This window comes from Xiphophorus maculatus, chromosome 21, assembly GCF_002775205.1.
Source record: "Xiphophorus maculatus strain JP 163 A chromosome 21, X_maculatus-5.0-male, whole genome shotgun sequence".
Taxonomy (NCBI): domain Eukaryota; kingdom Metazoa; phylum Chordata; class Actinopteri; order Cyprinodontiformes; family Poeciliidae; genus Xiphophorus; species Xiphophorus maculatus.
Window position 1 is genome coordinate 8,549,154 of NC_036463.1, and position 17,128 is coordinate 8,566,281.

Consider the following 17,128-nt stretch of genomic DNA (forward strand, 5'->3'; position numbering starts at 1 on the left):
GACCAGCTGGTGTTTCATTGTGCTTTGAAGTTTAGAAAATATCCTGCAAGGGTGAATCATTCACTTTTTGTAAAGCTCTTCACCTTGTCCCTATTGTAGCTATAAAATGTAACCTGTAAAAGGGTCAGACAGGGGCACAGTTCCACTGTGACTGAGAAATATCCTTATTAAAAAGCGAGAGCTCTTAAATATCTACTTTATGACCCAGTATCGATCACTCCATAAAAGTTAAAGTAGAAAAATTATTTTGCACATAATGGTTCACAGGATGAGATTAGGAGGAAACCAACCTCATTTTGAAAACCTTTACAAACTACTGAATTTTATCATTTGAGTTGTAAATGTTTGGAAAAAAGAAAACAGAGTTTAGAAAAAAAAAGAAACTTGAGATTTCTGATATGTTTTGTTTTATTATATTATCTAGAAAAATTCAGAATAATACATGTATTTTTTTTAGTTAACACATTTTTTCTTTGACTTATCCAAATATAAATTTAATAATTTTTATTACCTCATTTTTCAAATGTACTTAAATTCCATTCGACCTCTTTATTTTAAACAGTCTGCCCATGTTTAAACTGTTCTGTTTTTAATTCATGTGACAAATAAGTTTAGAAGTTACAATAGAGCTGATCTAAACTAGTCCAGATTCCAGCTCTAAATAGAAATTCAAATGCAGAATGTTGAAATTTAACTCTGACCTTAAAAGTGCTTAGAAAATATGCATTACACACTGCAAATAAAAAAAATGAATCTGTTAAATCAACTAAAAAAACTATGAAATAATTTCTTCTAGATCTTTGGGAATTCTACCTGCCATACCTCTATTCCTGTATATCCCTGATGGGAGGACTGCTTTTGCTAAGTAAGTTGTTTGATTCAATTTTATGCACAGCACATAAACGTCCCTAATTTTGTTTTCCCTTTTGCACTTAAACAGAAGTGATAATCATAGTTGTTGTCTGTTTTCTATTAAGTGTGCACTCCTGTGGGGATGTCCAGGATGTTTACTGTCATGGGCCAGTTATTAGTGAAACCGACGGTAGGTAACAATTCAAATTAAATATTTATGTGGTTAAGTTAGAAATGCTTTATTGTATTTTTTTAACAGAATCCGTGTCAGATCTATTACATTGTGCTCTTCTGTTCCTAAAGCTCCAACATTTAGCCATTAAAAGCATGACAGGACTACAAATAAATCACCTACTCATCCTCCCATCTGCCATCGCTCCAGTCCCACTTTGGACCTAATTATAACCCATTTCATCTTTCCCTTCTCTGCTCCCCTCCCCTTTAGATCCTGGAGGACCTGGATGAGCAGATTTACTGCATCCATTTGCAGGAGGAAGCCCTTCAGAGGAGATTAAACGGTATGTCTGTGGGAGACGTGTTGGCACGTTATAGGCAGGGGTAGAGGTTGACTGCACTATTGGGTGTGATAAAGGCTGGCCTCACTGGAATCAATTAGCATCGAGAATTCAGCGGGGCAAAAGAAATTCACACACACTTTGACATAGGTTTTTCCACACACGGCTCCGCTCTTCTAACTTTCTGCCAAAGGTCAAAGTAGCCACCTTAACCGTGGACGATATTTTATGGTTGGGAAGTTTTTCTGCAGAGCCTCTGTCACCACTGGTGAAGTGATTGCCTCATTTAATGTCGGGACTAGAATGGTATCCTGGTTAATAGGGAGGAAATTAAAGCTTTTGAGGAATTTGCGGCTTGCTGCTGTGGACATTAAAGACCTGCTTTTTTATTGATGTCTGAAAAAGCGACCAAAGTCCTTTGCTTTTCTTAGGAATTGCACACAAAGGGAAAGTTTAGAGTTCAAAGATGATAAAAATGTTATTTTTTTTTAGCCTGCATTTCCCTCCTATGTCCAGCCCCTCTGTGTTCCATAAAATCCTTGTTTGACATGGAATTATCTCTAAAAGCAGGAAGTTAAGTTCCAAAACCTACTTTAGCATGAACTCAAGCACGCAACCAAGTGTACAGATGTGAGTAAATGAAGAGGACAAGCGTCCTTTCAAACCAGGAAGGTAAAAGAAAGATCTCTTTCTGATAGCGTGTGTGTTTTTGAATGCACCGCCTGCCTCCTCCATAGACTGCCACCAATGCGTACGGTCTCTTCGGGGCTCATTCCACACTGCCCAGCTTTGAACTATCTGATAGAATAATTGTAATCTGTTCTTTATCATCTCCTTAACTGTTTGATCTTTTCAAGTCCCTCTGAGGGGAAAAAAATAACTGTGGTCAACACATGTCTGACAGTGGACTGAGGCCAAACTGCAGTTCATTCTGCTTGTTAAAGAGGTGGGAGTTAGAAGTGAGGGAGGATTTTCTGCCTTATCAGACAAGTGTTTTTTTTATCCACATGCAAATACTTGTTTTTCATGTTTCTATGTTGGTGAAACCGAAGGCTCGGGTGGCATTTCTTTGATCTGAGAGAATTGAAAAGAAATCGGTTCAGGAACAGTTCACAGGACACACTCCAGAGACGTCAGTGTGTTCTTGCTTCACCTGTGTCCGCTCTCTGATAGATTATCCCCTTCGCCGGTTTGTGTTTTCTAGAAGCAAACTGTTGAGCCTCATCAGTCGATGCATTCATGTTTGTTTACGTGTGGGGCTCTTTGTTGTGGTCCCTCGATGTGTAATTGCCCATTTTAAAGGGACATCTCTGTGGTTTAAATTGTGTGGATCAGTACATCTTGAGGATCAGTAGTCATGTGTCTACTTTCTTTGAAGTGGAAAAACAAGAGAGTTCACATAACATGAACATACTATGTAATGATAAACTGTTTGTTGCAGCCCATTTACACTTACTTTGTGGTTTTAACATGTAATTACAGAAACACCAGTCAAAATTGCTTATTTTTTTATACAAGCAGTAAAGAAAATGCCAATAAATCGATAGATGAATGGTTGGAAGTAGAAACTAAGAAATTGTTCCAAATATTGCAGCTCTATGACATGAAACGGATTACAAGTTGCTAAAATTTAAAAGTGTAGTTGGGTTTTTTGCAAGTGTTGGTAAATATTTAATAACTATTTAACTCATTTGATGACTTCAACAATTTGACTATGACTTGAATTGTTTTTGGGTTTTTTTTTGTATGTGACTCAAGTACTTTTTATATCTGAGTTATCAAACTCTAATGCCTACATTAGGCTGTGAACATAGGACATATACAGTATATTTGTTACAATATGACACCGGTACAGATGAGACAAATAAATTCTACCAGTGCATAAAAAGTGCATGAAAAAATGATAGAATTATAGAAAGAGCAATGAATAAACAAATCGTAAAAAGTTTAAGACTCAGGTAAATATAATTTAAGACCAAGCATTAAATCTGGGCACATCTAACACTTTTTAAAGCCTTAAATTTAGATGATTAAACTTAAGGCTTTTTATGACTTGCAGAACTCACAGAAACTCTGCTAAAGTCAAACACTCTGACTCGAACACATAAATATATTGTATCCACTCAGGTTTATCTTTCAGGTGTGGCCACGTTTTCTTTGGATCTGTGCAAACCTCAGTCCCCTTCAGCATCTCAACAAACAGCAAATGCTTGTAAAAACTGATGATTCCGTTTTCAGCTTTATGAAAGAAGCTGAAAACTGGCTGACAGGCCCTGGATTTATGAACATCTGGCTTACAAATTTATAAATATGCTTACAAATTCAGAATTTAATTTGCAAGCACAGGTGTGGTGTACCACTGGATGTCTCCAGTAGTTTATATTAAAGTTGTAGGGACAAGAAAAAAAATCTCTCTTTTTTTTTTTTTTATGCATGTGTTATGTAGATTTTGGGGTATATAACTAATTTATTGCAAAGTGATGTTTTTACATCCTGGTATTCTGAAAACAAAGCAACATGGTGCTTGTCCAGATGCTATGCGGCACAATGACCTTGCCACTGCCTCTTTTCTCAGCATGGTGTTTAGCATATTTGGGGATGACGTAATTTTTTGAGCACCGGAGAAGGTTGGAGAGGATATGTTGAATTAACTCTGAGCCCTCCTGGCTGCCAGAGCCCTCACTCAGCATCTCTGCCTCGCTGTAACTCAGTCTGTTACTTGACGGTGCCAGCAGAGGGAGAGGAAGGATATATGTAACTTCAGTATGGAATGATGTCATTGAAGATACTGCAGCTCAGTTCCTCATCACTTCCCCTTTTTGCTTCAACAACTGAAAAAATCTTTGTTTTTAAATGCAATCTATTCGTTTTTCAGCTATGAAGAAGTCATTTATATCTACTTTTTACATCTAAAATCCTGTTCGTATGAAAAACTGATAAAGCAGTGAAGTTGACTGAGTAGATTTGAGTTCCCAGATGATCACTTTAGTTTGTGATTGAAGGGGAAAATAGTCTAACGAAACTCTCAACATTTCCTTTGGTGCTGCGCTTTTCTCTTTGATTTTGCTCTCAGGGTTCAAACTTTCCCCTTTTCAGATCCCAGGACAGATAGTGTTATCTCTAAAGGCTTAGACATAGACTTCTACCTTGCTCTCTTCCTATCTCACCTTTGTAACCTACTTAAACTCATCCAGACAGGGCGTGTCATAATGACAGTGGAAAGGAAGAGGTTTGATCAAAGTGATCAGTCCCTCACTCCTGTAACAAAGATGAAAGATGGTATTTTTATTGCATGGTAGTAACAGTGTAACACTGAGCTAATTGGTCTCGATCTGCCAGTCACCCCGAGGGATGCAAATGGATACTTTTCCACTTTGGCTTCACCGGCCTTCAATGCTAGTATGTCAAGCTGGAAGGAAAACAGAGTAAAACAGATAAATTAGCCCTAAATGAGCTGGCCTTGTGGTTTTCCTGGAGAATCCCTTGCTGGCTTACTGAGCCCACTCAACTAGTTGTGGCATGTGTGAGACAGCTCCTGAGTAGTTTTAGTGTGAAATCACGTTGAAATTTAAAAACATTGCCATGTGCTATAAGCAGGATTACATGCTTGGGTGACATTTTCTTACGAAGAAAAATTAAATGGCATAAATAAAAAAGTCTGAAAATTACGTTAAAAAAATATTACAAGCTAAATCAAACTGTAGAAGTAGTTCGTGAAATCTAACGGTTACCATGTAATGAAATAACTTTTATCCATAAATTAACTGTCTTTTATAACATTTCTAGAGGGTTTAACCCTTCTGCTGTATATTTCCTTGTGTGCTTAAGATTATTGCACTGTTGCTGTGTACTTTCAGAATTACTTCCCCGACTGCTGACATGTTTAATTTATCAGGAGACTGTTGAGAAGTTGTCAGTCGTGTTTTTTAGAGGTTTTCACGCTTGCTGACAATCACTTATTCAGCTGCATTTGCTTAGAAAGCCCTAGATGCTTCTTAATCTTTTAATTCTTAAGGAAACTGTAAGGATACATGTTGTTTTTCTTATATTGTGCTTCTCTGTGTTGGTTTTGCTAAAGAAGTAATGACACAATGTGATGTGGCAAGAGTTGTTGTTTATTCAGAGTCCTATTCATTTAATTTTAAGATGAGAGGCAGAGGATTTTTTTTCTACTGTCTTTTGGTAAATTAAAAATTGGAGTTGGAAGAGCAGTCCTCTTTTACCTTGACTTTTTAAGATAATTTTCTTCAAATTCTTCTAATTAACTGATGTACCTGAATGTATAAAATTAATTTTAGATAGCATATGTATGAACAATTTATATCAATTGATAAACAGTTTCAGTTGATAATCTTGATATTTATCACAATAATAAAAACCTCTCTGCACAGTATTTTGTGAAGCCCGATGCACTGTATGATGGTAAAAGTTTAATTTGTTTGTTCTTCCACAGGATCATCTTCACACACCTACATCCGAGGGAGCTTTACTTTTCAACTCACCAAAGAACTGGACAATATTAGAAATCAGAAGAGTAAACTGGGTAAGCGTTTGCATTCTCTGATAAGACTGATGTATTTTGTTTTAAGACCTTGAATTACTAGAGTAATGTATGGCAAAGACATTAGCTTTTTACATATTGCTGACAGGCAGCTGCTCCCTCTTCATCTGCCTTAATTTCTTAATTTGGACTTGGATCAGAACTGCCTGATAATTTTCCATCCATTTTAGGATATTATAAATGAAGCCAGAGCCTTTTGGGGAGCCGTGTTTCAGGGAAAGGAGAGCACAAAGGCACTTAGGATATTGGACAAGATGCAAACTTTATATTGTAGCAAGCCTTTTAGTGATGTCATTAATTTAGAAGGATGGTGCATATAAAATGCACTTGGCAAACTTCTCGGGCAAGCAGACTGAATACACTTTGAGAATACAGAGAACTGACTGTTGGTTGGGAATAGACAAAGACAATCAATATGTCAGAGATATAAGGACGGTCACATACACAATGTAGGAGAACAGTGTTACAGCGACAGAGTGCATGAGGTTTACAAGCTGTCAGTCGCAACTACAAACATGACTGATCAGCTGCTGAAATACGACGTAGGTATAAAATTGAAATGTTTCATCTGGCTTGGAGGAAAGTCACGTTGGTTTGCCCACCACACTCTTAGATGTTGAAACCAAAATATAAATCACAAAATTAATTTTGCTGCGTTTCATTTTATCTTGAGATTTATTACTGTTTCCGTTAATTAAGGCAATGATGAGTGTGGCTGATTAAAGAGGAAGAGCATCGTTGTTGATGGTTATGAGATTTGTATTACCTGGAGGTGCTGTGGTTTCGTTCGCAGGTGAGATGTGTTTGGTGCACATAACCTACAATATAATTCACTAAAATAAACGATATGAATCTTCTCAATACAGTTAGAAGTCGTGTGGTTTCAGATGAACATATTAAAGTGGTGAAGTTACACTCTTCACTGCTTATATTTGGGCACAAAAATGAGTCCAAATTCAAGCTTCCCCAATCTCCCACTGAAATATCTTGTTGTCCAAAAAAAATCTGTTCTGGATGCCAAATTTTCCCTCCTCAACTGCAGGTCTAGGGTTATGTTATGACATTTGAATGCAATATTGATTATAGTGTAGCATCTGATATGCTATGCTAAACTATATTCAATTTGTCTTATCACACAATTAACCATAAATCAGTTCTGATTAAGGATTTCAGAGCAAGCAAACTTTCTCATATATTTAAAGAAGCAAAAGAGATTCAATATTTTTCTTAGACTAAGAAAACTTATTTACCATCAATCAGATTTATTTCCATTAATGAGTAAACCTCTAGCATCCAATAAAAGGTTGTTTGATGTGTGTGAAAGGTCAGATTTGAGGTGATGTGTTCACTCTTTATAAAGGCAAATCTGTTTGATCCTCCTGTGTGGAATTACATAATTATCAGCCACAGATTTGTAATTTGAAAAAAATCTCTGTGCAGCTGATCAGCCATCAATAACGTTGTCCCAGATTCATACACTAACTTTGCAGAGCATTTGACATGTTTCTGTGGTCTGTCTCTCTAAATTGCAAAGTACTCCAATGAATTTTCATCAAATATAACTCCCAGTATCACTTGAAATCACTGGGAAATAAACATGTTTCATTAGCATGGATGACATAGCTTATTTTCTTCTGGTCCACACAGATATAAACTATTGTGTGTGAACTGCCATGGGATTGTCCCTTTATGTTTTTTCAAACAAGTGAAATGTCAGAAAAAAATCTGATTAAAAAAAAAAAAAGTAAAAAAAAAATATATATATATCATCATAATTAAACATAAACAACTCTCAGTCAAGTCCAGAGTAATGCATCTCAAAGTGAATGTGAAAATGACTATACTTATTTTTGCATCTTACACGTTTCATAAACGAGGCCCAGTGTCTTTAAGATTAACATTGCACTTTGCTGTTTGTTAGAGAGAAGAAAGAAGGCATCAGGATGGGAGAAGAACTTGTTGTATCCCATAGTGATGCTGATCCTGCTCGCAGGAACGGTAAGTGTTGAGGCTGACCTGTCATTAAGCTCTGTTTGCTCTCGGCGTCTGCAGCCTGGCTGGTGGCCACTGGGACTAACACAGTCACCTCCAAACTCAACTTTTCCCACAGAGTCTGGGTGGGGAAACTACTTTTATCTAATAGTTGTTTTAAACAGTGCTGATTAGCCACTTGCAATAACTGGGATTTTGTATAAATTACAGTGTGAAAGATACTGTTTATGCCATCTAATACCACTAGAAAAGGAGAAGGGTGAAGCATGGCACGTGCGTCACAGTCCTGCCTACTTCTCATTGTTTAGCTTTTTTTTAAAGCTTTATGTTGGAGCGGTTTACAATGACAAAATAGTTATTATACCTCACCATTCCTGCAAATCAGCAAGTTAAGTATATCACAATGGCAAATTCTGAAAGAAATGGAACAATTACCTTACATTTATGCTGTATGTAAACAAATCTATATCTTCCTTTGTGTTTGCAGACAATCTCTGTCATTATGGTGGCGCTGAACATCCTCTACCTTCTAGTGGATGAGACGGCCATGCCCAAAGGATCCACGGTAAGCCCTCTAACTGCAGTACATTTTCAGCTCTTTCTCTCACACATACACTATCACACACCCAGAATGTAAACTGCAGAGGAGCACGCCTGTCGGACCTGCCATGCTCTCAGCAGAGACATAAATCAAATTCCGGATATGCTCAGGTGCACCTCGGAAGAAAGAGCTCAACAAGATGGTAATCTGGCCCCAACCATGTGTTGCCGGTTTTGTTTTGGAAGTTCATTCAGAGTCATTTCACAGCAGCCTGCAGACTCAATGAGCTTGTTACGTGTCTCATGTCCATGGTGATTGAATAAAGCTGCTTTTCCTCCTTGCCGCAAAGACAAACAGGGCCAAGTAGAGGACTCTCACTGTGAGGCTGAGAGAGTGGAATGACTCTTGGAGATTTTCATCTTCACCTAACAAGAAAGCTGTTTAAAGATTTCTGTATCTCATCTCATCGGCACTCAGAGGTGCATACACGCGTGCACTTATGCGCATGTGCGTGCGTTTGTGGTTGCATTCTTGTCTGGAAAAGGGGGCAACATTATGTATCCTATTTCTCCCACATTATGTTTTTGCGTCTGGCAGGCAACTGACAGGGCTGCCCTCCACATTCCAATTATTTTATTGAGATGATGTTTGCTTTGACTTGACACATCTGCGAAAATCCCCCCCCAAAATTACGCGCGTCATGTAGCTCGAACCTGTCCTCCCTGATAGTTTGGCCCAATTAAAACGAGTTATGCGTCTGTCCAACTGGATGAATGCCACACCTTTGATCTAATCTCACAGGACCAGAAGAAGGGGGTGTCACGTCCTCTTAAACAATCAATACTGATATGAAATCCATCTGTTTACCTATGTAACCTACACATTAATTCACGCTCCCCCTCTGGCACAAAAATTCCCTCTGCCCAAAGTTTGATTGGATAGTGGAAAGAAAGTTGGAAAAACATCTGGTTTGACATCTGGACGCGCCACGACCCGAGCAAAGCCTCAGACTGTGGGAAAGTCAAATGAACCCCTGATATGCTAATTGTTATATGGAGCGCACACAATGAAAGTGCCCTGTCAACGTTTGTCTTCCTTTCTAACTGAGCGTCCTACTGCAGTCTTCAGCATACTGAGCAGTGTCCCACTCGGCTTTACAGAACAGGAGAGTAAAGAGAGAACATGTAAAGCTGCTGCTACTTCCATTAAGGAGAGCAGCATTTAATGGCTTTATGAACAAACTCTGAGAGGGACTAGTAAAGATGTTACTGCAGGTCCTTTCCGTTGCTAGCTGTCGCAAAAATGTTGTATTCTAGTAAAATGGACACCTAACCTTCAGGTTTATGGTAATTTCCGTACAAGTAGAATTAAAAATCTATATATTTTTAAATAGATGTGGTTTAAAACAAACAAAAAAAACAACAACTAGCTGCTCAATTCATTTCCCATGCTGTAATTATTGTGACACAATCTAAAATCCAAACAATCTGCCCACTTTGCTATAAAATCTGGCTTTTTGCAGCACACCTTTTGGATATTAGTGTATAAATTCATTAATAAATAAATGTGCAGCTCCCAAGCAAAAATGTCTTGTGGTGGGTTACAGCCTGCACACAGCATGTGGATTATAATACAGGCCATAAAGATGCTGTTATGGACCTACTGTGTGTGTTGTGTTGTTTTTACATTTAGAGCCAGGATTCAGACTGAATTGTATATCAGTTAAGTTGGGTTAAACTAGGAATGACATCACAATACAAACTAATAAAAGTATTCACCCCCTCGGTTGCTGATCTGACATTTGACTGTGTAATAATAGTTATGTTTTTAATATATGGTATGATTATTGTGATCCTAATTGAGAAATCCCAGGTTAATTATACCTGTCCAGTTGTGATTGTGTCAACATGTGTGCCATTGTAAAGTAGTTTTTGCAGCATTATTGTTTGAGACCTGTTTAGAAACTAGTCTGAGATACTATGACTAAACAAATGATTTATTTCACCTGTTAATGATTTTATTGTTGTGGGCATATCTTCTTCTTTAAATTATTTTGTAAGCATTAGTCAAAGATATACATCACTCCTCCTACAAACAGGCTTAGTTGTACTAAGACCTGACAATTCTTATCTAAAGCTAGCTTCTGTGAGTTTTTATATTCATGCATATTGAGAGCATACATAACCAAATGCATGCTCGCCATTCCTGCAATAATAAATTACATCAGCTCTACTAAATTATCCGTGTAATAGAGTAAGAACTCTGCAGGATGGCTTTGCAGTAAGCTCCCAAAGATGACGGTTGCATTAAGAGGCATGAAACAACATGCCAGACTGGGGTTTTTTTTCTCCCTTTCCTCAGTAACATTTTTCAGTAAAATCCCATATAACCAGAATAAATGGATATGAAATGTTTTATGTTTTTCTGGATTAGCAAAGACGACTACGTTTGCTTTTTTCTTTTTATTGTAGGTGCCTTAATTTCAGATTTGCAAAGCTTGACTCTGTTTAGTTCAATAAAGTAATTAAGTTGCTCCATATAATTCACTTTGAAAGGTCAGTTCTTGTGCCAAGACCAATAAAAGCAAATATTAATCATATAACAAAACAGCTGCTTGGAATGTTCAGAGTATGTAAATGTTTGTCTTGCTCTGATTTCCGAAGATCTTTGAGGTGGAGAGAAGGTTGGGGGTTGAGGGGGAGGGACATGTAGTCTATTTGCTTAAGTATTTGTTTTGTTGTTTTTATGTTTTTGGCATGCTTTCAGCCGGTCTACGCTTCTTACCATAAGCAATATAGTGTTTTTTGTTTGAACACCTGTTCATATATTGTAGGAGCCTCTTTCATCTTCTTCTATTCATTATTTAGCAGGTTTTATTCTGATTCTGTAGGAAAATTTGTTGGGCAACATGTACTGACTTTGCAAGATTTCGGCAATTCAGTATTTTACTCCCAATAACCAGAGTTATCATAAACCTTTTGTTTAATTTAGGATGTGTTTAAAGGGGTGCTCTATGCGACGAGAGCTAACTGTGCATTTTTTCTTTGTTGTCCAGGAGCGAGGCATTGGGAATACGTCTTTGTCCACATTTGGCGTGATTCAGGCGGTGGTGGAGATCATCCTCATGTTGTATCCTTCAAGTGACCTCCTCTTTGTTTGTCGTATGCTCCATGACCAAGAGCAACAGCGCCAAGGCTGCCTTGTTTGCTTAGGGCATAGCTCAGCCAAACACCTTCCGGGAACAAGTTGTGTTGTTTCATCACCTTTTATGATAGTTGAAAAGGAGCAATCCAGGCACACATATAAAAGACTCAATAAAGCTTCTTTGCAGCAAAGTGTTTTCAGTTCCTTGATTGATTTGCTGAACAGCTACTTGATGGTGTCTTCCGTCGTTGGATTCTACAGCCTGCGTGTCTTTGAGGGATTCACTCCCAGGAAGGATGACACAACCATGACAACGGTAAAGATGGGCTCAAGTGGAGGGCAAAGGTGTTGAAATTACTCCAGAGGTGCTGATGTGTTTGGGGACTCCTGGAGTTTCATCTGTTCCTTTTTTTTTGTCCTCTACCTCCTTTTTCTCTGAATTCCTACCCTTCAAAGCTTCACAACAGCTTTCGTCGATCTGTCCAATATTTGTTTGCGGGTTGCGTAAACACTGACAAAGTGCGAGCTCCTTTCTTATACATCAGAGGGAGACTGGGGTTGTTAGGGGGTTGAGGATGTGTGTTCTGTTCAGCCTATAGGGGCACCTTTTCACTTGATAATGAGTTTGGGAGTGGTGCAGCTTGTTAACTAGCCATGACGCTTCAGTGAAAGGGCTTGAAAGGACAATAGAGGGAACCTGGTAATGAGCAACTTCAGAGGTACTAATTGTGTAATATGTGGAACCAATTTAACATTAAGTGGTGTGTATGTGTGTGGACATATCAGCACTGGAACTATCAGGTGCTTTCCTTCCTCCACATATAAAGTGCACATTGTGTGCTTGAGTGACCTGGAAACTAAAATGGGACCATTTTATCATATTTTTAGATCATCGGCTGCTGTGTGTCCATCTTGGTCCTGAGCTCAGCTCTACCAGTGATGTCCAGAACTCTTGGTAAGTTTATTGCCTGCTTGAATTAGAATCATTTTGTATATCAGCAGTTTCTTTGGATTTTCAACCAGAAATTAGACAAAACAGCCTGACAAGATTGACTACACATATTTAAACTTGTTTGGTTTATCTTTCGTAGGCATGATTTAACCTAAATAAATGAACCACATACATAAACTTTCTATCTTTTCCTGTGAAGAAGTTAAATAAATAATTTTACAGCTGCTGATGTGTAGATTTGAGTTTTAAAGATAAATGTAAGTTTTTAGATGGTTCCTAATGATCTAACTTCAAACAATGAAATGCATCATAAAGTGGTTCATCTTCCTCAATCTTTTTCAATTGTCATACTCCAATCACAAACTGAAATGTATTTTATTGGGATTTAATGTGTTAAAGCAGGGATGTCCAAAGTGTGGCCGGCAGACCATTTGTGGTACCTGGACTGTTTTTGTGCAACCACCAATTTGAATTTGAATGGTAGAAATTTGATCCACCAGCACAAGAAAACAAAATAGAAAACAGTTAATGTCCAAAATATCCATTTATTGGAGATGTTTTGATGTACAATAATTTGCACGCCCATTTCCTACAAATCTCTACCTGCTTTATCCTTTTAATTACTATAGTGCACACTAAGTTTATTTATGAGCATTATTGGGCATTATCACAGATTATCAGTTGAATTTAGTTCTGGACATCAACTGGAACAGTCTAAAACAATAATATACTTTGAACCAAATCATTCCATCATACAGTACCTCTGCCTGTTGGTTTTGTCTCATTGTCCCCCTGCAAGATAGACCTCTAACTATGTCCTCTCAAGTTTTCTAATAGGACTGCCCTTTGTTTTAACTCTGTCCACTTTACTATGTCCATTCTATATAGCTTTTCTGTACCTGCTAAAGCAAAGCATCCCCACGGCATGATGTGGCCATATTTTTTCCTTTCTCTCCCCAATAAAATACATTAAAGTTTGAGGCAAAGCAAAATATGAAAAGGTTCAAGTGTTATGACTGCTTCTTCAAGACACTGTTAATATGGCACCCATATAAACACTTGCAGATTAACTATCAACATGAGGTCATTTAGGCTGAATTTACTGAAACTTTCTATAGTGACAGTAGAACAGAGTGCTGTTAGAAGGGCTAGAAATGTGAGGAGTGGCACCATCATAATGGCAGTAATACACATGCAGAGCCCAGCTGTTTAAATAGCCCTATTCTGTGTGTGTGTGTTGTGTGACCGGCTGCAGAATGGGATGGAGCAAGCATACAGTGAGTCACTGGGAGCTTTACAAAATATCAACAGGTTCTGCTTTGTGACGCTGAATAAATGAAAGGAATAGATGCATGAGACTGAGCTGAAAAGGAAAAAGGCCTCCCACTGAAAGATAAAAAAAACTCATTGAGAGTTGAGTGTGACGAAGTGAGATGTTAGGAGAGAAGAAAAAAAAAGTTTTGTGTGTTTATCAGTTTTTTTTGTATACTTTCCAGTGGGGGGAAACAAGTGTATCACAGTACAAAGCTTTGCAGAATATATGTCATCTTTACAGAGGAGTGACAGATGAGTTACATCAAATGCATATTATAACCAGTTCCCAGGATGCAGAGTGGTTGGGTTATGAACCTACTGAACTTTAATAAGGTTGACTCAGAGTCTTGCTGCGTCTTATTGTCTGTAGTCAGGGTTGTTACGGAGATTTGAGAAGCACTAAAACAAGGTCGATCGATATACACATTTTCTAATATGGTTTCAGATAACACGGTAACCTACCACCCTGAATCTAGAGTTTAAATCTTATACCAAAATTACCAATATATATGTTTCAAAATCTCTCCAGCTATCTGCCAAATTGTTCCTACAGTTTAAACCCCTTTCAATGAGAAGCCATAAAAGTGCTTGAGTGAGTTTTGTCTGAGCTTTTCACTGCTTCATGAGGCTGTTTTATAAGCCAAACTGCTTTAAAGATAGACTTTTCCACGATGAAGGTTGTAGTAGATAAAATAACATGAATGTTTACATTTTTTTAAAATAAATGTGCAATAAGTAAGGTTTTGGTGTTGCAGGTTCACCAGGAAGGATAAAATCCAACAGGCTGTATGTTTTGCTATTTTGCTGCATGGGGCTTGTAGTTTTTGTGGAAGAACGTCCACATGTGTTTACCAGAACTGCTAGTTACAGAGCATTTGAGTGTTTCTGGCTCATTTCTGAAGAAACAAACAAATGAAGGAAGCATAAAGTGGATAAAAAATTTAAGATGAACCTAAACATGATTTAAGACTTGGTATGGAAAATGTGGTGTGTTAAGACATTTTAAGACATAAAGTTGAATGTTGTTTTAACAACCAAAACAATTGCTGTTTTTCTTTCCAAGGTTAATTATGTTATGCATTGAATTTAAATTTTTTTGTTTAAAAACTGCAACACGGTGCTTCTTTTATTTAAAACTGACCATAGAATAAAAATTTCTTACTAGCCTGTGATTTCATAGTCAGTGACGACCAGAGCTAAGTCTAAGATCCTTCCTAAGATGAATAAATGCGTAAGAAAAAGAAAATGGGGATATTTTCTGGCAAGGGTTTCATATTTGTTAACATGTACAAGCAACTGATTAGTCCTGAAGTGTTTCAGTAAAGACTTTAGCAATCTAAAGATGACCCCGGTCAAACAGATGAATGCCTTTTGGATGTGTAACCAGCAGCATGCAGATAGATGTCTGCAACTCTCCACTACAGATATGCTCTGGGCATTTTAAAAATCATTTTTTTTAAAGTTTTAATTAGATTGTATCAAATTACCAAACCAGGATCAGAACCTTTGCTATTAGAAACAAATTTGGCCAGACCACAGTGCCTAGCTGCATCGACTGAGGTCTCCGTCATTTTTCTCCCTGCCTCTTCATGGGCAATTTTGTTAAAGGTCTGCGATGTCTGCCAAACTGCTTACTGCGGCTGCAAATACATCTCTGCAGACACTGAATCGATAGCTCAATCTAATTGACGACAGAGATTGTGAAGATGTTACAGGAGAAGTAGTGCCCAGAGACTGGGGCTTCTTCAGTCTGACACATCAGAATATGATTCGTGCATACAAATTATAGACGAGATCAGATATGAAAGTGTTATGAAACACAGACTTGAATTGGTGGTTTGCTTGATCAATTTAGCATATTAAATAAAACAGTATTTTATCATCCAATTGACAGCATAAGTATCTTTTAAAATACATTGTAAATCATAACTGACAAGATTTTGTTGTTCAACTATACAAAACGAGGGTCAGCAACATAAAGATAAACAGGCTGGGAAGAAAAGCAACAATGATGGCTGCAGTAGAAATTTGACATGATCAACTCAACCAGAAGATTTAACATGCATGTTAAATCTTCTGGACCTAAAAGGTCTTGCAGGACCTGAAAGGGACTTGCAAGACTAACTGTACATTTATTTATTACTAGATTACAGTTTAAGCTGAAAACCACCTTTAATTAATTGCAGAGTAATTTCTACCTCCCGAAGCGCCAAGATGTAAAGCCTTTAACTAATCTATTTTTGACCGTTGCCAAACATGCATATCCAGGCTAAACATGGGAGCATGAAAACAATACAATTAAAACAATAGGTTCACCACCATGTGACTTTATTTACACAACATTTAAAAAAAATGACCAAACAGTTGGAACACTCATTACAACTGCTGCTAAAATAAGTTTCCAATTTATTTTGATTCTACTGCATGGACTTAAATAAATACTTACTAAATTTGATCATAGTTTTCAAGTGCATATATTATTCAGTTTTGCAATTTACACTTAAGCTGCAAAACAGTATATAGGGAGAAAACAGTGGGCACTTTGCACCGGTAAACTAATATTGTGTTGCCGTATGGCAAAACAAAGCTGCTCCGGATGATGCACTGAAGTTAAAATAATTCTAAAAATGATTACAATTATAGCAGTCCTTACTGTATTCATATGTGCAAAAACACAAACTTAAGAGGATTACTTGGAGATAATATTTGGTGGCCTATCTCTTTTGAAATGGTATCGAGTAATATGCAGAAAGACTTTACTGCCCACAATTATCTCGTGGAGCTTCAGCTTAATAGCAAGTGATTTGTAACATTTCTTTTTTGTTTCCTTTTATTTTTGTGACCAATAGTATTTGCAAACAGATATTATGTCATGTCAGTGAGGAACTAGTAGTGTGTTTTCAGTACTCTGATACTTTTTCCTGGCATCTCATCAAACAAACTTTCAACAGTTGGAACGCTACGGGGAAAAACTGTAGCACTTCTAAAACTAACTTTTGATAACCACAATTTACTTTGATATGATTAAAAAGCCCATGACTTTCAAAATGTATTTTGTATCCTGAATGTATTTGAATTCTGTTTACATATCTTGAAGGTTGTAATAAAAAAATGAAGATATTAAAGTTTTATATTTTTTAATGTGTAAGCAGATGACTAAAAAGGATTTTTAAAACCTTTTAAAATGTTTTAAAAAGGGGGAAAATGAAATGTTACAAATCACTTACCATATACAAGATTGTAGAGACAAAAAATAG

General features: G+C 37.2%; 1 protein-coding gene across 1 annotated transcript in view; it reads left to right on the top strand.

Moving 5' to 3' along the window:
- The window catches only part of lmbr1 (limb development membrane protein 1), a 38,408-nt gene that overhangs the window by 17,147 nt on the left and 4,133 nt on the right, over window positions 1-17,128 (top strand). Inside the window, exons 7-15 of the mRNA XM_023326532.1 lie at window positions 797-865; window positions 978-1,042; window positions 1,298-1,370; window positions 5,821-5,910; window positions 7,850-7,926; window positions 8,408-8,485; window positions 11,517-11,590; window positions 11,831-11,921; window positions 12,494-12,560. Of these exons, the coding sequence (XP_023182300.1) occupies window positions 797-865; window positions 978-1,042; window positions 1,298-1,370; window positions 5,821-5,910; window positions 7,850-7,926; window positions 8,408-8,485; window positions 11,517-11,590; window positions 11,831-11,921; window positions 12,494-12,560 (684 nt within the window). The remainder of the gene's footprint in view (window positions 1-796; window positions 866-977; window positions 1,043-1,297; window positions 1,371-5,820; window positions 5,911-7,849; window positions 7,927-8,407; window positions 8,486-11,516; window positions 11,591-11,830; window positions 11,922-12,493; window positions 12,561-17,128) is intronic.